General features: G+C 41.5%; 2 protein-coding genes across 2 annotated transcripts; one reads left to right on the plus strand and one right to left on the minus strand.

Moving 5' to 3' along the window:
* The first annotated feature begins 4528 nt into the window (after positions 1 to 4528).
* Positions 4529 to 7575, plus strand: LOC111979970 (uncharacterized). Its single transcript, XM_024010666.2, has one exon. The coding sequence runs from the start codon at positions 4531 to 4533 to the stop codon at positions 5707 to 5709; it is 1179 nt and encodes a 392-aa protein (XP_023866434.1). The 5' UTR covers positions 4529 to 4530; the 3' UTR covers positions 5710 to 7575.
* A 1679-nt stretch (positions 7576 to 9254) lies between these two features.
* LOC111982087 (SH2B adapter protein 2) lies at positions 9255 to 23687 on the minus strand. The gene is made up of 9 exons (XM_024013636.2): positions 23310 to 23687; positions 16520 to 17255; positions 16129 to 16230; positions 14010 to 14101; positions 13647 to 13732; positions 13408 to 13554; positions 13122 to 13318; positions 12574 to 12745; positions 9255 to 11197 (listed from the first exon to the last, which is right to left on the minus strand). The coding sequence occupies exons 2-9, from the start codon at positions 17018 to 17020 to the stop codon at positions 10875 to 10877; spliced, it is 1620 nt and encodes a 539-aa protein (XP_023869404.1). The 5' UTR covers positions 17021 to 17255; positions 23310 to 23687; the 3' UTR covers positions 9255 to 10874.
* Between the last annotated feature and the right edge of the window lie 1060 nt (positions 23688 to 24747).

A 24747-nucleotide genomic window follows, 5' to 3' on the forward strand; every position in this document is an offset into this window, starting at 1 on the left:
TGCTCAATTGGATTCAGGTCTGGGAACGGCGGGCCAGTCCATAGCATCAATGCCTTCCTCTGCAGGAACTGCTGACACACTCCAGCCACATGAGGTCTAGCATTGTCTTGCATTAGGAGGAACCCAGGCCAACCGCACCAGCATATGGTCTCACAAGGGGTCTGAGGATCTCATCTCGGTACCTATGGCAGTCAGGCTACCTCTGGCGAGCACATGGAGGGCTGTGCGGGCCCCCAAAGAAATGCCACCCCACACCATGACTGACCCAACGCCAAATCGGTCATGCTGGAGGATGTTGCAGGCAGCAGAACGTTCTCCACAGCGTCTCCAGACTCTGTCACGTGCTCATGTGCTCAGTGTGAACCTGCTTTCATCTGTGAAGAGCACAGGGCGCCAGTGGCGAATTGCCAATCTTGGTGTTCTCTGGCAAATGCCAAACGTCCTGCACGGTGTTGGCTGTTAAGCACAACCCCCACCTGTGGACGTCGGACCCTCATACCACCCTCATGGAATCTGTTTCTGACCGTTTGAGCAGACACATGCACATTTGTGGCCTGCTGGAGGTCATTTGCAGGGCTCTGGCAGTGCTCCTCCTGCTCCTCCTTGCACAAAGGCGGAGGTAGCGGTCCTGCTGCTGGGTTGTTGCCCTCCTACGGCCTCCTCCACGTCTCCTGATGTACTGGCCTGTCTCCTGGTAGCGCCTCCATGCTCTGGACACTACGCTGACAGACACAGCAAACCTTCTTGCCACAGCTCGCATTGATGTGCCATCCTGGATGAGCTGCACTACCTGAGCCACTGTGTGGGTTGTAGACTCCGTCTCATGCTACCACTAGAGTGAAAGCACCGCCAGCATTCAAAAGTGACCAAAACATCAGCCAGGAAGATAGGAACTGAAAGAAGTGGTCTGTGATCACCACCTGCAGAACCACTCCTTTATTGGGGGTGTCTTGCTAATTGCCTATAATTTCCACCTGTTGTCTATTCCATTTGCACAACAGCATGTGACATTTATTGTCAATCAGTGTTGCTTCCTAAGTGGACAGTTTGATTTCACAGAAGTGTGATTGACTTGGAGTTACATTGTGTTGTTTAAGTGTTCCCTTTATTTTTTTGAGCAGTGTATATATATTTTTTTAAATAGAAATGAATGGTAAATAATGTATTGTGTCATTTTGGAGTCCCTTTTGTTGTAAATAAGAATGGAATATATTTTTCTGAATACTTCTACTTTAATGTTGGATGCTACCATGATTATGGATAATAATGAAAGTTACAGAGGCATAAATATCGTGAGAGGTTAGCATGTCTTGGGGGTATGATCTTTGTGCCTCTAACTTTCACTTATCATTATTCATGATTCATGATTATCCGTACTCATGGTAGCATCCACATTAATGAAGAAGTGTTCAGAAACATATTACATTCTTAATGACAAAAAGTCACTCCAAAATGACACAATACATTATTTATCATTAATTTCTACTGGGCACAACATAACCCGAAACACAACCAAAACAAAAACTGCAAATTCATCCAACAAGTTTGTAGAGTCAGAAGCTTGATATAGTCACTCCGTGCTAGCAATATGAGACCAAATACTAAACGTTTGACTACTTTAATACATAAGGGAATTTGTCCAAATACTTACACTGCCGTTCAAAAGTTTGGGGTCACTTAGAAATGTCATTTTTTTGTCCATTAAACTAACATCAAATTGATCGGAAATACAGTGTAGACATTGTTAATGTTGTAAATTACTATTGTAGCTGGAAACGGCTGTTTTGTCATGGAATATCTACATAGGCGTACAGAGGCCCATTATCAGCAACCATCACTTCTGTGTTCCAATGGCACGTTGTGTTAGCTAATCCAAGTTTATCATTTGAAAAGGCTAATTGATCATTAGAAAACCCGTTTGCAATTATGTTAGCACAGCTGAAAATGTTTGTGCTGATTAAAGAAGCAATAAAACTGGCATTCTTTACACTAGTTGAGTATCTGGAGCATCAGACTTTGTGGGTTCGATTACAGGCTCAAAATGGCCAGAAACAAATAACTTTCTTCTGGAACTCGTAAGTCTATTCTTGTTCTGAGAAATGAAGGCTATTCCATGCCCATGCGAGACATTGCCAAGAAACTGAAGATTTCATACAACAAGGTGTACTGCCTTCACAGAACAGCGCAAACTGGCGCTAACCAGAATAGAAAGAGGAGTGGCAGGCCCCGGTGCACAACTGAGCAAGAGGACAAGTACATCGGTGTCTAGTTTGAGAAACAGACGCCTCACAAGTCCTCAACTGGCAGCTTCATTAAATAGTACCCGCAAAACACCAGTCTCAACGTTAACAGTGAAGAGGCGACTCCGGGATGCGGGCCTTCTAGGCAGAGTTGCAAAGAAAAAGCCATATCTCAGACTGGCCAATAAAAAAGAAAAGATTAAGATGGGCAAAAGAACACAGACACTGGACAGAAAAAGATTGGAAAAAAAGTGTTATGGACAGACAAATCTAAGTTTGAGGTGTTCGGATCACAAAGAAGAACATTCGTGAGACGTAGAAAAAATGAAAAGATGCTGGAGGAGTACTTGACACCATCTGTCAACCATGGTGGAGGCAATGTGATGGTCTAAGGGTGCTTTGGTGGTGTTAAAGTGGGAGATTTGTACAGGGTAAATGGGATCTTGAAGAAGGAAGACTATCACTCCATTTTGCAACGCCATGCCATACCCTGTGGACGGCGCTTAATTGGAGCCAATTTCCTTCTGCAACAGGACAATAACCCAAAGCACAGCTCCAAAATATGCAAGAAATATTTAGGGAAGAAGCAGTCAGCTGGTATTCTGTCAATAATGGAGTGGCCAGCACAATCACCGGAACTCAACCCTAGTGAGCTGTTGTGGGAGCAGCTTGAGCGTATGGTACGTAAGAAGTGCCCATCAAGCCAATCCAAGTTGTGGGAGGTGCTTCAGGAAGCATGAGGTGAAATCTCTTCCGATTGCCTCAACAAATTGACAACTAGAATGCCAATGGTCTGCAAGGTTGTAATTGCTGCAAATGGAGGATTCTTTGACAAAGAAAAGTTTGAAGGACACATTTATTATTTCAATTAAAAATCATTATTTATAACCTTGTCAACGTCTTGACTATAATTCCTATTCATTTTGCAACTTATTTCAGGTATGTTTTCATGGAAAACGAGGACATTTCTAAGTGACCCCAAACTTTTCAACGGTAGTGTATGTCACCTTCAAATGGGGGAACTAGATACATAGTGCTTTCATTTCTAAATGGTAAAACAGATATGAATGAAAATACCCTTTTATGAAACATTTGCTCTCAAATCCAAAGTGCTGCAGTATAGAGCCAAATTAAACGTTTTAGCCTCACTGTCCAAATAAATATGTCAGAGAGTGTGTGTCAACAATCCTTCCTCCAAAGGAACATTCTATAGATTACATTTCCTGAAAATCCCAAAATATCATGGTATTATTTTGTCCTGCTTTCATGAGGAATCACCACATGTAATATAATAATTAGGTGGGTGCTTATATTTGTCCTTTTCATATAGAGAGGAGTCAAAGACTAATAAAGGCGAGAGACAAGATCATCTGCTCTGGGAGAAGTCAACGACTAGATAGAGTTCAGAGAACAGAGATAGAGAGACCAGAGGTCAAAAAGAAAGATCAGAAAGTGAGGGGAGACCTGAGAAAAATGGGTCAGAGAGAAATATAAGTGTCTGTGGTGTACCTGTAGAGCAGTGGAGGCTGCTGAAGGGAGGAAGGCTCATAATGATGGCTGGAACGGAGCAAATGGAATTGCATCAAACACATAGAAACCAGTGGTGGGAAAAGTACCCAATTGTCAAAAAGAAAAATATCTTGATAGAAAATGACTCAAGTAAAAGTCACCCAGTAAAATACAACTTGGGTGAAAGTCTAAAAGTATTTGGTTTTAAATATACTTAGTATTCAAAGTAGGCTAAATGTAATTGCTAAAATATACCTAAGTATTAAAAGTAAAATTATAAATAATTTAAAATTCATTATATTAAGCAAACCAGACGGCATAATGTTCGTGTTTTTTTTAAATTGATAGATTGCCAGGGGCACACTCCAACACTTTGACATACAAACGAAGCATGTGTGTTAGAGAGTCCGTCAGATCAGACAGAGGTAGTAGAGACGACCAGGGATGTTCGTGTACATTTGACAGTTACCCTGTCCTGCTAAGCATAAAAAATGTAACGAGTAGCCTATTTTTGGGTGTCAGGAAAAATGTACGGAGTTAGAAGTACATTATTTTCTTTAGGAGTGAAATAAAAGTAAAAGTTGTAATAAATATAAATACTACAGTAAAGTACAGATACCCCAGAAACAAATGTTGCGTAATTACCATGACGTAACGCTGTGATGAGTCTCAAACATGTTTCTCACATTTGATTGGCTACTTTCTGTGCGCTTTCCAAGTACCAAGGTTTTTATTGGCCCGTTGCTGTAACTGGAATTGTTATTATTAGCTCCTTGCAAACATGGCGGAGGTCAGACTGAAATTGAGTAATGGGGCCTACAGAATTCTTCAAAACACATATCATCAGTTGCCTCTGAGGATTGAGGGCAACCAAGCTAAAGGCGCAATACAAGCCACAAGCTTGCTGACAGAATATCGGTCTGGCGAAGCTCAAAATGACCATGATAATACAGCCCGGCCCGGCAACTGGACACGGTTGCCGTCTCTCGGAATTCCTGAGGAGACTTTAAGAACTGAGAACTCAAGGGTCCTCATCAGACTCACCGACGGTGGATTTAAGATTGGATTTTGCCACGATCTTATATCAAAATGCGGTGAGGGGATATTACAGTTTGGTTCTGCACGGAGGAATAACTTGTCAGACAGTGAGGATATAAGAGTACTCGATAGTGCTTCAAGGTGGTTTTATCTCAGTTCACCACACCTGGCCGACACACAGGTCCATGTTATTGCCTCTAGAGCTTCAAGTTGGATAAGAAACCGTCTCGTGACGGCCACCATAACTCAAACCAGGCACGAGCAGAGAAGATCTCTGTGTATGGTGCGATTTGCCATCGGACAATCGAGCTTTAGTTTGCGACAGTCTCATGAGCAGTTATTTGTGAGACCTTATGGCAACGGCAACATGTATGAGCCCCTATATAAAAGCAGAACGGCATATTATGAAATCCTCGAAGTGTCGCCAACCGCCACGCAAGCTCAGATCAAGACGGCTTACTACAAGCAGTCTTTCGTCTACCACCCAGATAAGAATGCAGGCAGTGAGGAGGCTACGAACCGCTTCTCCAACATCAGCGAGGCTTACAACGTGTTGGGCAACAAGGGGCTGAGGAAGAAATACGACCGAGGCATTCTGAGTCAGGGAGACGTTACTGGAGCGAGCAAACCTTCCGCGAAGGACACCAAGAGCTCCTCATCTCAGCCAACGAGGGAGGCACGCCAGACTTCCGCCTTGGGGATAGACAGCAAGAACATTTTCGACTTTGACAACTTCATCAAATCCCACTATAAATCCCAGCTCCTGAGAGAGGAGGAGCTGCGAGTTAGGAAGGAGGAGATTATGAGGAAGAAAGAGGCCATCAAAGACCAGGAGATGGGCAAGATGATGGAGATGGCTGTGGGAGTGTTGGTCATAATAGCAGTGTCTATTCTGGTCAACTTGAAACAGGGAGGAAATTGATTTTGCAAACTGACGCAGGACAAGCATAGGAGGGTATTCTTTTCATCTACACTATATGATTTATATGGGAAGCCTGAGTGCAATGGTAAGGGACATACCTTGTGCCAACTTGACACACCCTTGATTGGTTTCCATCTGTTCCATTCTTGCTGTATCCAGATGTCCTAATGAAAGCTGTTTAACCTAAGAATATATGTTAATAATAATACTGTAATAGATGTAATAGATGCTGATGATTGAGTGATTACTGGTGCTTTGGGTTGAGCTGCTCCACAATCACAAGACTGCACTGTACCACTTGTGTGTTTGCATATCTTTCACTAGAAAAGATAAATATTTATTTAAAATGGAAATTGTTGGAAGTTTGATGTAGGAAGTGATGCAGTGAGGAACCAAAGCATATTGGTTTAGGCCTATATTGCAGTTTTGATTGATTCTGCAGTGTTGAATGAATTGCAGAACGGTGCAATGGTTAATTAGGCTAACGTTCAATATGGTGCTATGATTCAACTTGGCTTTTAAAAAGTTGTGAAAAGTGAATTTTATGTCATGAGCACAGTTTTAAGTGTGGGAAGTAAGCTGATGATACCTGGCTGCACAAGTTTGGACCTTGGCATCAGATAGCTCTTGATCATGACTCTCAGTTCCATTACATTACACATAAGAGTCATTGAATGAAGGCGTCTTCTGTAAGGGAGTTTTGTTAAGATCCCTGCTGCTCGGTCTGAACATTAACACGCATCGCTTCCGATATGGTTTTGGAAGCATAAGGACCTTATCTTTTATATCAGTGAGAAATACTTTAAAAAAAGGATAAATTGATACACACCTTGATAGGATTATGGTTCCCACACAGGCATATCTCCATGTTACAGCGCTTGTTTAAGGAAAACAGACGGAAGCTATCTATTAGCTATCTAGCATGCTCTGAACACCTGTGCGTAAGCATAACTCGGGAAGTGTAGTAGAAGTTTAATTTCGTCGGATGGAGGTATGAATCTGCAAAACTGCTATAGGTAAGTATATTTTTTATTTGAAGGATTCTTTCTCACTGACGAAGGATATGGGCCATATGTTTTGAAAGCCGTATCGCAAGCCATCATTATTGACGGTTCTAAACGTTGAAACACAGTGTCTGGATTGTATTTCACATGAGGCAGTCGTGGGCGAAGCAAATGGTTGAGACCTGTAAGGATAAAGCAGAATGCCGCCTAGAGTTTGAGAGCTAGGTGTCAGCCAGCTGAGCAGCAGTTGTAGCTGGGTGAAAAGGTGCTTTTGAGAAAACGTTTGGTAATTCAGTTTAGATGAGACTCCTGCAACGGACTAGTGCACTGAAGCGCTTCTGTACTGGGTGGGCTTCTGTACAGAAATAATAAAATGTAAGATCAGTAAGAGACAAGATAACTTTGTGTACAGTAAATTAGTTGAAATGTGCCTTTAAGATATTTGATATAAGAACATGTATGGCCAATCTCATGTCATTTTCCCTGCCTCAACACTTTTAATGTATTTAAGATGAATAAATTATTTTAAAAGTGTGCTTATGGAAGCACATGAAAAAGGAATGTCACTTGGGTCTTTATTAGCATGTGTCACTATTGATACAACACTGAGTACAAAGAGGGTTAATCATAAGGGTTACAGCAGCACTTTCCAGTGTTGTAGAACCGTACAAAAATGGGTACTACACAGTTCAGAATAATTAGTGTTTATTTTCTCTCCTACAGATGCATCAATTTAGTAGGGCCGGGATGATACGAGTATTGCAATATGGCAAAACTTGAAGCAGACCCTTCCTTTTTAAAAACCTGCTGTATGTAAAATATTGTGTGCTATAAGCTTGGAAAATAAATAAATGTGACTCTGGATGACAACATAATGTTTGTTTCGAACAGTAGGACTGTTTTCCTAAAGAAGAAATCTGCTTCGTGTTTTGTTTTCTTGCCACGATAATAACGAGTATCGCGATACTGGTTATCGTCCCGGCCCTACAATTCAGTCTAGTAGAGATGCACGTGACCAATGTGTGTCAGACATTTTCAGACTTCAAAATGTAGTCCTATTCATGTTTGATGAACTAATATACACTACTTTTGAGGTCGCTTTAATGTATATATAAAAAATATTATAGTTAGCAAATTTACAGAGGCAGTAGAGTTATAATTATCCCAATGGCAATGCATTGATGTTCTTGTAAGTATATATTTTAAAAGACCGAACTTTAAAATATGGGGAATAATAATAAGTGTTTGGTTAGTGTAGTGTAGTCAAATATTTTTAACACCAGATGTCTCCTACAGCATCTTGATTGAATTAGAGGGGACAGTGTGACAAAAAATGTTCTTTAAAGGTCCAATGCAGCCGTTTTATCTCAATAACCAGGTTTCCATCCAACCTTTTATGCGCGTAAAGTACATGTCAGAATTTTTTTTTAAATGAAAGGCCTGATGGAAACAGATTTTTTTTCAGTAAACTTTCCAAATGTCGGCAAAACAAAACACTAGACAAGGTGAGATCTTTTTGTGTCGTAAAATGAATTATGCAAGAAATGTCGTTGGAAATGCTTTTTTGCACAAATATTGATATAATAACCATCATACCGAAGTAAACTTGGAGTCACGCGATGACATTGTGTGGTCCTTCCACTACGACTCATCGGGAAAGCATGCAGTTTATTAAACTACAGATTAAATAAATGATAATGAACTTCACAGGGTGTTGAAAGTGCAAGATGATGAGCTTAATGCTCCTTTCCAATAAATATCTAGGGTCTTATTCTGGTGACATGATAATCGATGCTTGGCTGCCGTACATTTAAAAAAATAATATTTATCGCTCTTTTGTCCATATAATCTTATCATATAAATTATGCGTACACTCTAGTGCACTTGCCAATACCAGAGTGGGCACACTTGCTATATAACGCTATTTTTTGTGAGAAAATCATCAGTAGAGTTCAAAATGCGATTGAAATCCTTTTTTTTTGGTACATGAGAATTTAACCACAAAATGTATTTTTATGTGCACTACCTCATCACGCACAGGCTTTTATCTGCAACAAGTCAATTTGATGTTAACACCTCTGGTGGGAAAATGCGCATATTGTTTTTATGCAGATTTTAGACTATTCACATAAATCTGTCCAATTGGATGGAAACCTAGCGATTATCAAATAATTTCTGGGTCAACGTTCAAAGTACCGTACTATGATTGATTGTTTTCAATTAAAATGGTCAAAAAGAAACAAAAATAGCTTCTTAGCAATTTTTCAAGCAAGAATTTTGCTAGGACTGTCGGAGTGGTCTGAGTGAGGGGCCTAATTGGACGAGCCTGATGGGAGGGATATGTAACCTGAAAACTAGGTGTTATTTTGGATCTAGACTTGGCCCTCTGGTACTGCTTGCCGTGCGGAAGCAGAGAGAGCAGTCTATAACTTGGGTGACTAGAGTAAAAAAACAACTATTTAATCAATTTTAGAATAAGGCAGTGACGTAACAAAATGTGGAAAAAGTCAAGGGGTCTGACTACTTTCCGAATGCACTGTATATACAACACAGGAAAATCACATTTTGACTGCACTGGGCCTTTACATTTCTTTTGCATTTGATACAATTTTATTCAGGTAGGTACACCAACATTTCATAGTAGCAAGCACAGTGGCATTTCTGTAAGAATGTTTTTATTCCAAATTAATATTGCTCCCTGTTGACTAATGGTAATACTCCATGCAGCCAAGGGATTTATGAAACTCACTAGAGAATCAATTTATTATGGTACAGACACGGGGCCACAGTCTTTTGATCAAAGGGGATGACAGATCTGGGAGGGATGAAGAGGATGAGGTTGAATATAACAGTTCCATCCACTGGGGTGTATCATCCTCTTCTTCCTTGTCATGTGTTAGCTCTGAGATTCCATGACATTGACAACTATCACAAGTCGTTATCTCAAGTTCACTGCACGTCCCCATCCATTCCTACCCGATTCTGACCAGAGTTAAACGCGCGTAAATGGAACGTTACTTCCTTTTTATGCACTTTTAGCTCTATGTGTATTCTTACCTTGAAGTTAAGCATGAGAATAGCATGCTATTCATTCGAGGGGGAGGTCTAAGAAATGGTGTGGCGAGGAAACCATGAATAAGGTTGAGCGATTAGAGATAACAATATTTCCCGATAGAAATAACAGCATTCTCCATTCACTGTAATGTATAACTTGATAAGAACTATTGATAAGAGCTAGGTAAATGAGTAATACGTTTGGAGAAGGGGATTGTAAATGCACAGCAATTGTTTTAGATGATTTTTCCTTATGATCCCTGGAGACGAATGTGAAACCAGCCATATGGAAGCAAACTGAAAACCACATCAACATGACATGATTTACGGCCTCTTTTCGACAGTGAAATAGGCTATAAATAGCTGTGCCGTTATTCAACATTTTAATTGTGCCCTCATAAATTGTATGGATGAAATTTGGAGACCCAAGCTTCTGTAGGGCTGAACCTGCCGAGTTGATGTATGCGCTTTAGAATGTTTTAATTACAGCTTACGCCTGGGCTTTTCACCATTTTCTTTACAATGTGTATCATGTTAAATATTAACATAAATATCTATCAGGAGCCACTGTCAGTAATACCCAGATACATTTACAAGTATCACTTTAGTGTTTGTTTTCTTGTAGCTTACATTTGGCATCATTCCATTACCTTACCTTTCTTTACTCTGTCACGTCTGTGTGTTTCCTGAGGGTCGCTAGCATTAGTGGGTCATAGTAGGCTAACGTTGTGGAATAATTTGGGGCATGTAGCCATTTGAATCATTATGGAACTCAGACCACACGTAGCAGGTTAAACCTGGAGCCTGGAGCACAGTTCACGACGACTGGACTGTTGTCATACAGTTCCATGATTAGTGAGGATTAGGGTAGATTTATAACTATTGTTCAACCCCTGTTGTACACTTTTTATCACCATCCAATATTTCAGGGACTAAACTTGAATATGACAACTTTCAGCATGAATCAAACCACTATATTGTTTTTATTCATCAATATATTTTGTGCGTAAAGGCTCTCCAAACCTGTTCCACCACCTGCAAAATCCATTTGACAAAACAGATATCTGATCCTGATGCTGTCAGAGTCATAGATGACGTCAAGGTTCCTCAGTAGAGAGAGTACTGGTTCTCTACTGCTCTTGTTCTTTGTGCTCCCTCAGTCTCCTGCTGTTCATCAGCTGAGCCACCAGAGGGCGGTAGAAGATGCTCTATGCTGCCACTGCGACTCCGTAAGCCCCCATCACCCCCATCCTCTAGTCTGGGGAAGGGAGGCAGAATGCGGGGTAGAGCAGGGGAACTGGGGGGGAGAGGAGAGTCCACAGATCCACCAACTGGCTGCAAGACTCCGGGAAAGAATTGTGCCAATTGGTGGAGGCCGTTCCGACAGCCAGGCTCTCTGGTAGGGGTGGACATCCGAGACACACAGAGCTCTGCAAAGAGGAACCCAACGGATACACGAGACATGTTAGAAACACAGAAAAATGCACCATAGATCTAACCTTGTTCGACAATCCTGATTTCGCAAGCTTACATTCTGTTGTGAAACTAAAATAAAACGCAGCAGTCAGGATGGTGGATCAGGCTACCATAGATCTAGCTTGGAGCACAGCAGCATCAAGTCAGAAATTGCAATTACAATAATATGATATTCTATGTTCTATATTCAGGGGGTAATAGTACAAAATAACATCTTAAGATAAAAACAAAACAAGAGGACTGGTTTTAGTGATCCATAGGGAAGGATTTGTGAAGGAGGATATTTCAGTAGAAATCAAAACAGGAGACCAAATTAAATCAGAAAGGCTGGCACTAAGAGGGGTTACCAGTGGTGTAAAGTAATTAAGTAGTACTTTAAAGTATTTTTACATACGTCGTTTTTTGGGTATCTGTACTTAACTATTTACAGTTTTGACAACTTTTACTCCACTACATTACTAAAGAAAACAATGTACTTTTTACTCCATTCATTTTCCCTGACACCCAAAAGTACTCGTTGCATTTTGACAGGAAAATGGTCCACTTCACACACTTATCAAGAGAACATCCCTGATCATCCCTACCGCCTCTGATCTGGCGTACTCACTAAACACAAATGCTTCGTTTGTAAATTATGTCTGAGTGTCGGAGTGTGCCCCTGGCTATCCGTCAATAAAAAAAAGAAAGAAAATTGTGCCGTCTGGTTTGCTTAATATAAGGAATTTGAAATGGTTTATACTTTTACTTTTGATACTTATGTACATTTTAGCATTTACTTTTGATACTTAAGTATATTTAAAACCAAATACTTTTAGACTTTTACTTGAGTATGACAATTGAGTACTGGCCACAGTGAGAGGATTGTCTACAATTGGAGCAGGTGAGGGAAGAGAGAGCAGCACTGAGTAAAGAAGGTAATCCTACAGAGGGAGGACCAGAGAAAAGGGGATTAGGACAACTAAAAGTGCCCTTTGTCTCTTTCGCCTCTCCCTTCCCTTGTGGCGAATCATCAAAAAGACATCAGCCTGGAAGAGTGATCCTCAATTCCTTATGCTTGCCTAGTCCAGTGGATCTTTCCTAAAAGACTCCTTTGTCGGCTTGAAACTACTTTTTCTTTGAAAACCACTTTTCGGCTAGGTAACCCTTTTTGTAGCTTCGATAATGTAAATGCTTGACTGAACACATTTAAGATGAGAGGTTAGATATGGGTCAGGAATCAAGGAATGCAGGGATTGTTTTTGGGCACTAGACATGTTGGACATTATTATAATCATAATAGCCTACATTTGACATATCTCAAACAGTAAGACAGCATTAGCCCATGTGTTACCTGGGCGGCTGCGCTGTGTCTGGACGTAGCATCGCAGCGTGACATCTGCAGCCCCGCGAGACTCCAACGGAATGGGGTGGCAGTGGAAGTGCTGCAGCATGTCCCCCACGCTCTGGAACCACAGGTGGTGCACATGGCACTGGCCCTGAGAGTCCACAGACAGACGCAGGTGCTGCTCACAGAGAGGTAGAGGCATGCCGTTAGGTATTTCTACCATTACCATTGGTTTGCGTTCAACAATGCTAATGCTAAGCTGTAGCTTAGTAAACACACACATCTTGGGTCGTTGCTAGACTACTTTCATGTGTCCATAAGATTAGATACATTTGGGTGAACTAGCAGGGGAATACAAGGGAATCTTTGGGTGAATAATTGTTTTAATGAATCAAGGCCATATGGCCAATACTCAGCACGGGAAGCATGTGGTTTACATGTGCAGGGCTATGACAAATACAGACAGATTTTGCCCTTGTGACGCAAACCCTGAGTGAATGGGCAGCCGGCCAGATAAAGAGACTAGTTTGGAACCAGGTTGCGTCTGAGTGTACCTTGGCTTTGCCCTGGAAGTTGAAGGTGAGGACGTATTCTCCCGGGCGCGTCTCGCTCTGGCGAATCACAAAGAGCCCATGGCTCCGGGCTCCGCCCACCAACACCAGCTGAGCAGCACTCACTCGAGACAGTGTACCGTGGAACCATGGGTAGCAGGTCAGAGAGGTGTCCATCTCAGAGCGTGGTGTTCCTTCACCTACGGGTGAGAAGCATAATATAAGCACCTTTTTTCACAATATTGTCTTAGCAAAAAGCAGCCTTTCCACATAGAGAGCTGGCCATTACCTGCTCCAGGCCTGTTGGACTCCAGTGACTGGAGGAAGCGTTCTAGGGGGACATGGGTGGGGTGCAAAGGGGAGGCCAACAGGGTCCGAAAGCGGGGCCCTGAGGGGCCACAGGGACCAGCACGGTGCTGAGGGGTCTTGGGTATGTCTGGGTGGACATAGAGAGAGCATGGAGAGAAAGTTACCCTATACAGTCAGATGCTGAGTTACCATTACCAATTAAAGTGAATAAATACTCACGAGCCGTGAGCTCACAGTTACAGGTGGACACCGAGGGGAACTGGCCATGAGGACAAGACGTCAGCTCAATGTCATCTCCACTGTCCCTGCACAAAGAAGACATAAACACATTAAAACAGGGGATGAGAAGGAACTGGTTTGATTGTTACTGCATAAAATCATCTATATGGGGTACACCTCAAGTCTTCTGTCAATCTGAAAAGACAAGGTAGATGAAAGCAATATCGTGGTTGCCCACTGGGATTTTGCTTTCACATCAGTGCAGGAACAGAGAGAAGGGAAGGAATCTACCTGCACTTGTAGACTTCATTAAGATTCACCCCTAGATCACAGAGAAGCAAGTGTAATGGTATTTTTCTTTACCCCGGGTCTATGCAGTCCTGAATGTCAGCCACCCAGGAGTGTTTCTGAAGGGAGTCTAATGTCTCCAGGATGTATTCTCCTCCATTCTCCACCTGCAACACAAGCATTGGATTAGGCACAATATTAGCACATTCAAAATCAAATAGACACTTGTGTAGATATGAGAGTATTAAATAGGTGTATAAAGAAACCAAATTATATAGATGGTTAAGTTCTATTATACAGCACATATTTATCTATCAAACGTAGTTCTTACAGGGCTGAAGGTCACTGATGAATATAAGATCATTTCAATATATACTATATATAGGCCAACCTATAATTGAGTGAATGTAGCAGAACATATCTTGATGGTACCATATTAGAAGCCTCTTTTGGCCTACTGACAAGAGCTTAGCTGAACAATATGGTCTGTGGTTTACCTCAGCCGACTATTTGTCTCTCTGTCAACTGCATCTCTGTATATTTATCACTCACTGTGCACAAAGCATTGACATTGATGACTACAAAAGACGTGTTTGACAAGTGTATACAGAGTGAGGGACTCAATTAACTACATAAACACTGTACTCAGCCAGTCATTCACTGTTTGGTTCATTACGCAAATCTGCATCATACAGAGCATTTGGTAACCCTGACTGTTATGTCATAACGCCTACATACAGTTGAAGTCGGAAGTTTACATACACTCAATTAGTATTTGGTAGCATTGCCTTTAAATTGTTTAACTTGGGTCAAACGTTTCGGGTAGCCTTCCACAAGCTTCCCACAATAAGTTGGGTGAATTTTTGGGCCATTCCTCCTGACAGAGCTGGTGTAACTGAGTCAGGTTTGTAGGCCTCTTTGCTCGCACACGCTTTTTCAGTTCTGCCCACAAATTTTCTATAGGATTGAGGTCAGGGCTTTGTGATGGCCACTCCAATACCTTGACTTTGTTGTCCTTAAGCATTTTTCCACAACTTTGGAAGTATGCTTGGGGTCATTGTCCATCTGGAAGACCCATTTGCGACCAAGCTTTAACTTCCTGACTGATGTCTTGAGATGTTGCTTCAATATATCCATACATTTCCTCCCTCATGATGCCATCTATTTTGTGAAGTGCAGTCCCTCCTGCAGCAAAAGCACCCCCACAACATGATGCCTCCAACCCCGTGCTTCACGGTTGGGATGGTGTTCTTCGGCTTGGAAGCCTCCCCTTTTTCCTCCAAACATAACAATGGTCATTATGGCCAAACAGTTCTATTTTTGTTTGATCAGACCAGAGGACATTTCTCAAAAAGTACGATCTTTGTCCATGTGCAGTTGTAAACTGTAGTCTGGCTTTTTTATGGCGCTTTGGAGTAGTGGCTTCTTCCTTGCTGAGCGGCCTTTCAGGTTATGTCAAGATAGGACTCATTTTACTGTGGATATAGATACTTTTGTACCCGTTTCCTCCAGCATCTTCACAAGGTCCTTTGCTGCTGTTCTGGGATTGATTTGCACTTTTCGCACCAGAGTACGTTCATCTCTAGGAGACAGAACGAGTCTCCTTCCTGAGCGGTATGACGACTGCGTGGTCCCATGGTGTTTATACCTGCTAACTACTGTTTGTACAGATGAACGTGGTACCTTCAGGCGGTTGGAAATTGCTCCTAAGGATGAACCAGACTTGTGGAGGTCTACAATTTTTTTCTGAGGTCTTGGCTGATTTCTTTAGATTTTCCTATGATGTCAAGCAAAGAGGCACTGAGTTTGAAGGTAGGCCTTGAAATACATCCACACATACAACTCCAATTCACTCAAATTATGTCAATTATCCTATCAGAAGCTTCTATAAAGCCATGACATCATTTTCTGGAATTTTCCAAGCTGTTTAAAGTAGTGTATGTATGTAAACTTCTGACCCACTGGAATTGTGATAGTGAAATAATCTGTCTCTAAACAATTGCTGGAAAAATTACTTGTGTCATGCACAAAATAGATCTCCTAACCGACTTGCCAAAACTATAGTTTGTTAACAAGACATTTGTGGAGTGGTTGAAAAACACGTTTTAATGACTCCAGCCTAAGTGTATGTAAACTTTCAACTTCAACTGTACACTTGTGATAAAAATGTACTGAGATTACAAGTAAAGCTGACCTTGAGGACAAAGGTGTTGTCCCTGTCTGGCATCTCCAGGGGCATGGTGGTCCGCACCTCCATTACGGCTGTCAGAGGAACACTCAATTTGGGCTTGGACGACTGGGTCAGAGAAAAAAGACAAGTTAAAGTTAGCACTGCATCACTGTTAGAAATCTATTTTTCACTGGTAGTTTTACCAAAATTCATATAGTTCACTAGTGGCTGACACCTAACTCGAAGTACTCCTGACTTCAGAGTCTGGAAAGGCTATGTTGATGTCGTTGGAACGATGCGTTGATAATGAAGAGGATGTGCTTTTTTACTGATTGGTTCTGCTTTGTGCCTTTCTCACAGTTTGAGATAACCAATCAAAGCTCAAGCCAACTACTACACGGACCAGGGAACCTACCTTGGGCGGCACATAGAACTCCAGCAGGAAGCCCCCCTCCCCTTCAGTGACCCCTCCTTCTCCTCCTCCTCTCATCCTCCTCAGCAGCAGACGACACTTCTGCCACTGAGCATTGCTGCCCATGCTGTGTGAGTCGTCCGCCACCATGTAACGCAGGGCTCCTTCCCTCTGCACCTCAGCTGGCAGGGGCCTCAGGGCAGCACTGCGGGATCCCCGGGGCATACGCAGCAGGCGGGGACTCCAACACCCTCCCGTATCCCCGTTGAGCCTGCAGCGGGGTTCTGGAGAGGCTCCTCGGCTCCTCTGGAGCATGTCCCGGACCCCGTCCACCACACACAGGCTGACGTTACGTAGGGAGAAGCCCTTCCTGAAGTTGGCCCTGGGGAGGCCCTCAGATAGGTCCTCTGTGCTGCGGGACTGGCCCAGAGTCAGTGTGGAGGGGCCCCTGGGTTTGGGCCGGTGTCGCGGGCTGGGCTTCTGCTTCTCTGGGCTGCCCTCCATCAGAGACCAGGGAGCGGCTGGAGGGCCCAGTGGATCAGAGGAATACTGTAGGTGCAAGCAGATCTAACAGTCACCCCCTTAGGACAGCAGGCTGTCAGGGGAACTTCCTCAGGTTTGATTGGCTAAGTCAGCTCTGCCCTAAACCACACCCAATAATCCCGAGTACAGAACTGAGAGAGTTCCTCCTCACTCAATCCTGCTCTAAATCCTCCTCAGTGCATTCGGCTGGTGAGATCTGTGGATAGAGAAGGTCAGAAGATATGAGGGAGCTGAGTTGTATTTTAGGATACCCTCATTATTTCATAGTGGATACTCTGGTGTGCTGTTATAGAGACACCTCCATTTTACATCCCCTCCTACCTGATATGACGGCCTATCCTAAAATCCTAATCTCAAACAAAAACATGTGACACTCCCTGTCTCATGTGGGAGACTGTAACATGATACTCATCAATACCCTAACAACGACTGACTACAATCAATACAAGACTGTGTACCGGTCCGATACAAGCACTGGTTTGAATATCACTTTCAACTGATAGGTTTTTGTTAAATATAAAATTATGCTTTTTTGGGAGAAGCAAACTGCAAGTACACCTTATCTGGTTCCTCCCTGACCATTTAGATGCATGCATCACTGCCCTTTGGCAGTGGGGCCGGGAAGGGAAATATGCAGCTTCAAAGTTTAATGAAGCTTTGAACAGAGAGAAAAAAGAGATTGGAAAAAAGGATAGGAGGCCCAAGTAGGAGGGAGGCCAGAGTAAGACTACTCCTTAACGCTGACGTTATAGTAACATTTGCTGACTTTCTCGAGAAAGAAAATTACCTATTTGCTATTTCACATTGTCTTCAATGAAGGAGGTCCAAGTCTGTAATTGTACACATGCTGTGCTCTTGTCTGCAACCTAGCAGATAAGCTGCCAAAATGTGACAAGATTTCTCTCAGGCACAATGGCAGGGGGTTATCACCTAGCACTGAACAGCCATCCTTTGAAATAAGGGCTCAGCAGGAGAGAAATACATATCTCCTTATCTTAAAGATGATCCATAAATATTAAAGAGGTCCAATTAATGGTATCAGGGCCGGGGCTAGATGGGCTAGACGATCAGGCCTCGGCAGCTGGCCGCCTCACATTGAATCAACGTCTCTACTGATTGGACTTTTATGACGAGCGAAGGGAGATTTCAGCCTAATTATCTTCTAATGGCTGTGGCTGTCACGACGAGATGGTCTTTAAAAAAATGGTGACAAACGCTAGTGAGGGGCCCTGTCACCATGGGCAGGAAGAAACTACAACCCCCCCCCCACTGTCACTGCCAACCCTGCACAAAACGACAGTTATCACAGAATTTGTCTGTGTTAGCAGTTTTATTGTCATTCTGGCAGAGATACAGTAATTTACTGGATATGTGTGGTCGCGAACTCAGTACATTATGATGAGTCTGGAGATTCTCCTGTTATTCAAGGATAAGGGATGCTTTTCAATAGTAGATAGAGCCGCAGTCAAACATATTTTATGTAATTACAATCCTCCATATCATCCATTTTGATGTTCTTACATTTCGTACAGTTTTTGTTTGGGTTCATTCCCCCAACTCTGTGTGTGTGTGTGTGTGTGTGTGTGTGTGTGTGTGTGTGTGTGTGTTGTGTTGTTGTGTGTGTGTGTGTGTGTGTGTGTGTGTGTGGTGTGTGTGTGTGTTTGTGTGTGTGTGTGATATTGTCACAGTGAACATCCGTCATTATGAGACTGAGGTATGAGTTAGGTTTGATCACTACTTCTATGCTGGTTCCTATGTCTGAATAATGTATGAATACAGTGTCGCCTTCCAGGAAATGTAAATTGTCTGGGGGGAAAAAACATTATATAGTCACCTGATCAAAGATCCATCATTGGAATATAACACAGTGCAAAATGTTATAACAAAATGCATCGTCTCATTGCTTGAGATGCTCATCAAATGTGTCCTCATTCACTCAAGGCCCTGTTCGAGTGCAAGTATCCCACTGGGCACAAACTGGTTGAATCAACGTTGCTTCAACGTAATTTGTCAATGTATTGTGGCGTGGAATCTACATGGAAAATACATTGGATTTGAAAAAGAGCCATCAACGTAAACTGTTAATTTTGAGGGTGACATGATGGCAGGGTGACATTTGAGGGTGATATCTACCACACGATGATGGCATCATGGTAACCAAATGTAAATTTCAAAAACAACGTCAGATCTTCAATGTTATATCCACTATCTGAAAAAAAACAATAGGCTGGGCAGCACCTCCTACTGGAGAATTGATCTACCTACAACTACTCTTTGATCTCCCATTCAGAGTTTTAAGCAAGCCTTGCTTAGCTATGATAGCTGTCACAGACTATTACCAATGTGCTATCGTGAGAATGATTGTTGAGACAGAGATCTCCACTTAAAAAACGAAATAGATGCACTGTTGATATCAAAGTCATTCCAAAAGGGTAGGCTTAATAGAGCAAATTAAATGTGACCATACTTTATCACTCATATATCATCAATGATGCTATTTAGGCCTATATAGCATTTGGAAAGTCATCAACAGCTATTGTTCAAATTCAACCAAGAGTTCAACTAAAAATAGACAATACAATACACCTAGGGTTTCAAGCTCTGGTTGATTCAAAATGTAATGATATTTATTGACTTAATGGCTTAGTTCCATTCTTTAACTTTCATTTTTGGTTGAGGTGGAGACGTGAATCCAACATATAATTTGTTAACTTGTCGACAAGTTAATAGGCTATTTATCAAATCAAATCAAATCTTATTGGTCACATACACATACTTAGCAGATGTTATTGCGGGTGTAGCGAAATGCTTGTGTTCCTAGCTCCGACAGTGCAGTAGTATCTAACAATTCAAATTGTATTTTTGTATTTCAAAAGTGATATTGAATTGTGTTTGGTTGTCAATGCAACCAAATATCAACATTTGAAGGAGATGTATCTTGTGCTTAGATAGTTGGAAATTCAACTAACTTTTGACAGTTTTTTTGAGTAGGTGAATGAATATAGGTTGTAAATCTCATTGATCAATGTCTAAACTTAATATTACCCAATTATCCACATTTAAATGAGGTGATGTGCCCAGTGGGATGTGATTGAATAAGTGAAAGCAAGGACCACCCAATGCTTTCATCTATCTGTGATCCCTTAAAGCTACAATCAGGAGTCTGTGTCTCAGCACGACTGCAGCCTCGCCACTTGGTTTGGAACAGAACAAGCTACATTGTCAGGGAAGGATTTAGGAGGGATGCATTTTTAAGTCAATTTATACAGTGCCAATGGGGATCGTTTTTTTTTGTTTTTTTTTGTGTTGTTTGTTACATTATTGTGTAACTTTTTACTTTAGTTTATTTGGTAAATATTTTCTTAACTCTTCTTGAACGGCACTGTTGGTTAAGGGCTTGTAAGTAAGCATTTCAGGGTAAGGTCTACAATTGTATGTGATAAATAAAGTTTGATTTGATTTGATGAGTGAGGGTGAGTGACTAGCCAGATACGGCATTTAAAGCCATTACTAACAGAAGGATAGTGTGAGAAGCTTAACGTGAGAAGGTTAACTGCCAGGTCCTCACTATATGAGCGACAATCTTCGGATTTATGGCTGGTTAATTGGAATTGGGACCAAGAAAAGCAGCTACATGCGTAGGGAAAATTTTTAATTGGTGTGAATCCCAACCACATTAGTCTCTGGTATGGTTTGATTACTTTTTGTGGATTTTAAAACTCAATGCGCAACAGATTAAATTAGAATGTAACTACGTTTCTACATTATCAGAATTTTAAAAAGTGCAAACTTTCTATCTTATTTCTGCATATTTTCTTTTATCACTCAGATTCCCGCTCTGCGTCCAGTGATACAGTCCAATGCAGATTCTCTTACCAGGTGGTGTTATTTCCGCTTCATAAGACAAAGTTAAAGAATCCCATCAACCATTGGCTGCGATGCCAATGGGTCCCTAGATACCATTATGCACATTCCATACACTCTCTCTCTGACCTGAGTTAAGATGGCAGATACCCACACAACTTACTGAATCTGTACTCATAGGACCTCAGGACATAAATATAATTGTTATTCAAACTAACATTTTCACTTCACAGCAGGAGTCTTTAGAGTCTAGAATAAATATTCTAATATCTTTTAGATTTTAAACTAGGTGTTTAATATCCACCCAGATCTGAATTGCTCAGCTAATACAACTTCCCCTTCCTCTATTTTCGAGGAACTTGAGAAGGAATATTGAGTCATTTTCTCCCCCCAAAAAATCAGCAGAGCACATCCGACATCTCAACATTTAATGAACGGTGTGCTAAACCTGAGAGAGTATATGAGGGCCCTGAGGGACATTGAGGACATGCCTCTCTAACTTCACTAGTTAGTGTGGAGAAATCCAAAGGACCTCTCAGCTTTACAAACCATGGACATTCTCTATGGGGCGAGTCCAATTTGGCATCAGTGACTTCTGCCCCTAAATTTCCTGCACATTTCTAGTGCTGTTTCTGTAATATTTTCAGTGACATTTCTTCTAATGACAGTGAGTCAGAGGGCATTTTCTAGGTTATTTCATGGCAATTCCTATGGCAGTCCATTACCTATACAGTTCTGGTTGGGAAAAAGATAATTAATTTATGTTATTGAGCAGATGATTTTCATGCCTGCAGCACAGTTTGTGTGTGTGTGTTTTGTGTGTGTGAATTGAGAGGAGAAACATGATCACTCCTGACCAGCGCCCCCTCTCCTATACAACGTTATGCAGAGACAGGAAGTAACTGTAAGTGGCTCAGACCTCTGACACCACTCCACCCACACACAGAAAAGCAGCTGGCCAAACACACACACACACACACAGAACATAAATGCCCATACAAATAAGTGAGCACAACCAAACACACACGCATGCAATTTCACTAAGCAAACTAAAACTCCCTCACACACACACACAACATGTTTTGCACAGAGGACAGAATTAAACAATCATAAACATAACGTAACTGCATCACCAAAACATACACAGAGAAATAGAATGTTCAACAGCATCCAATTAGATACATGGCCAATGTGGCTTTGAGGCAGATCCAAAATCCAATTCATATATGTAACTTAGGCAAACACTGGCCTGAATGAAACAAAAACATTCCACTCAGATCAAGACGACAAGGCTTTGACCAACATCAATGGCAAAGCATACCAAACATGTATTGACTGGTAGATGAAGTTCTCATGCATAATATAACAGTAGAGATATGGAATGTTATGGCTTAACTGTCTCTCATATCACATCATCATGACTCTGACATTTTTGTGTCCCAAAGATAAGAGTTATGAAAAACAAAGGGAAGGAGGGGAACTTTGCACATTCATAGAATTGAAGTGAGCATCAGAATGTAGCAACTGAAGTGGAATATCTGGAGTGGGGGTTGAACCAGCGATTCTTTGTCAAAACACAACCACACTACCTCCTGTGCCATAAAGACCCAGACCTCTTGGATATCTATGGAATAGGTTGTCTGTTCACACATTTTAGGTGATGTTATTTATATGCCAAGAAAACAGAATGTATCATGTTCTGCATAAATTCTGTTTTGAATCCTGCCAGAACTTTAAAACATCAGTCCAAAATGAACCATGTTCTAAGGCATTATGAAGCCCTCATAAACCCTTAAGAAATCCTATATGCTTCAGAAAACATTCTTACTGAAAATGGTTATGCCAAATTTTCACACTTTATTTTAGTTTTCTGTTTATAAATGATACATGAAGCATTTAGACCATGTAGTGCTTATGAAGACTTCATAAATCGGCCTACAGCCTTTATAAGTAGTGTGACACCGACTGATGGTGGCTATGTAGCGTCATGGATGGATGATGCATAGACCAACACCGATGAGTTCATAATAAATACACCGTTTCACATTCAGTTAACTTTCATATATAATTTTTAAAAACCTAGTCTATATGATTTTTTCTGTTACATGTCCCACAGTTGAACCCTTGAGGGATTCATAATGCGGTAATAGACGCTTCTGATCGAGTTCATTTGGGGGAGACACTCGCAATATGAGCGGCACTTCAAAAGCCATACATAAATCAATTGCATTTCCATAGCGAGCTCGAGGACAAAACAGTCGCATATTTAATCAAAATTAAATCAGTCACGTTTTAATCGGTAAAGTAATTACTACCTACAGTATAGGTTATACCGTTAATTAACTCAGATGGGTAATTATAATTAAGTCTATCAATGAACGCTTACCTTATCATCAGCAGTATACTCGCAGCATTGTCTGTCTTTGTCCTCTCATTTAACGAATTACGACAGGTTAGGAAATGGATTATCAGTCACAAAAATATAATTTCTATGGAAGCCTATAGCTATAGCTACTTCAACGTGTCCCCCTTCATCAAAAGTGAAGACACTAGCGCGCGCCGCACAGCGTGGGTAGTCTGATCAATGCCGCCTTGTTTAAAGGTCCAATGCAGTCATTTAAAAAAATCTTAATATCAAATCATTTCTGGGTAACAATTAAGTACCCTACTGTGATTGTTTGAAAATAAAATGGTCAAAAACATACAAAAATATCTTCATAACATGAGCAATTTCTCTCACAAGAATTTTGCTAGGACTGTCTGGGAGTGGTCTGAGTGGGGAGGGGAAAACTGAAAACTAGCTGTTATTGGCAGAGAGTTTTGGAACTCTCTTTCCTATTGGTCTATTGACTAATTTACGACCTAGTGATGTCACCAGGCAGGCCAAAACTACATCCCACCAAAACAGGCAGAAATGTCAGGTCTTTTCTAACAGCTCGTATACTAAAAGAGCATTATCATAATTTTCACAATTTCACAATATTATTCCATCCTCATAGTGTGGAAATGTATATAAAACACAGGAAATCACGTTTTTGACTGCACTGGGCCATTAAAGGAAACAAGATGGAGTTTTGGCTCTAGTCTACATAGCTCAACAAAACCAGAGTTTTAGCCCACTTCCTACTTCCACACAAAAATATACACAAAAATGATTACAGATTGTACGTAAGTATTTGAAACCCCTTACATTACGAGAAAATTAGGCTACATGTAGCCTCTATTAGACAGAGCCTACTTACATGTTTTGGCAAACGCAAAGGAAGACCACTTACAATAGTCTGACATTAGGCACTGTTTCAACTCATAACTCTATTATATTGTTTATAGGCCTTTTCACACTCAATCGATGTAGGATAAAACAGAGTATTGGCATGACAAAGGAATGTCATGTGAAAGAATGCCACAAGTCATTAGGCTATTAGCTCTCTAAATGCCTCAGAGACTTTGGGAAAAAGTATTATTAAAACACCACACACACACACACACGCACACACACACACACACACACACACACACACACACACACACACACACACACCAACACACACAACACACACACACACACACACACACACACACACACACAACACACAACACACACACACACACACACACACACACACACACACACACACACACACACACAACACACACAGGCAAGTGAATCACAGACACACACAGTGGCTAGGGAAGCAAGCCTTCTTACCGTTGGATAACACACACACACACACACACACACACACACACACACACACACACACACACACACACACACACACACACACACACACACACACACACACACACACACACACACACAC

The sequence above is a fragment of the Salvelinus sp. IW2-2015 genome, linkage group LG20 (assembly GCF_002910315.2).
Source record: "Salvelinus sp. IW2-2015 linkage group LG20, ASM291031v2, whole genome shotgun sequence".
NCBI classification, from domain to species: Eukaryota; Metazoa; Chordata; class Actinopteri; order Salmoniformes; family Salmonidae; genus Salvelinus; species Salvelinus sp. IW2-2015.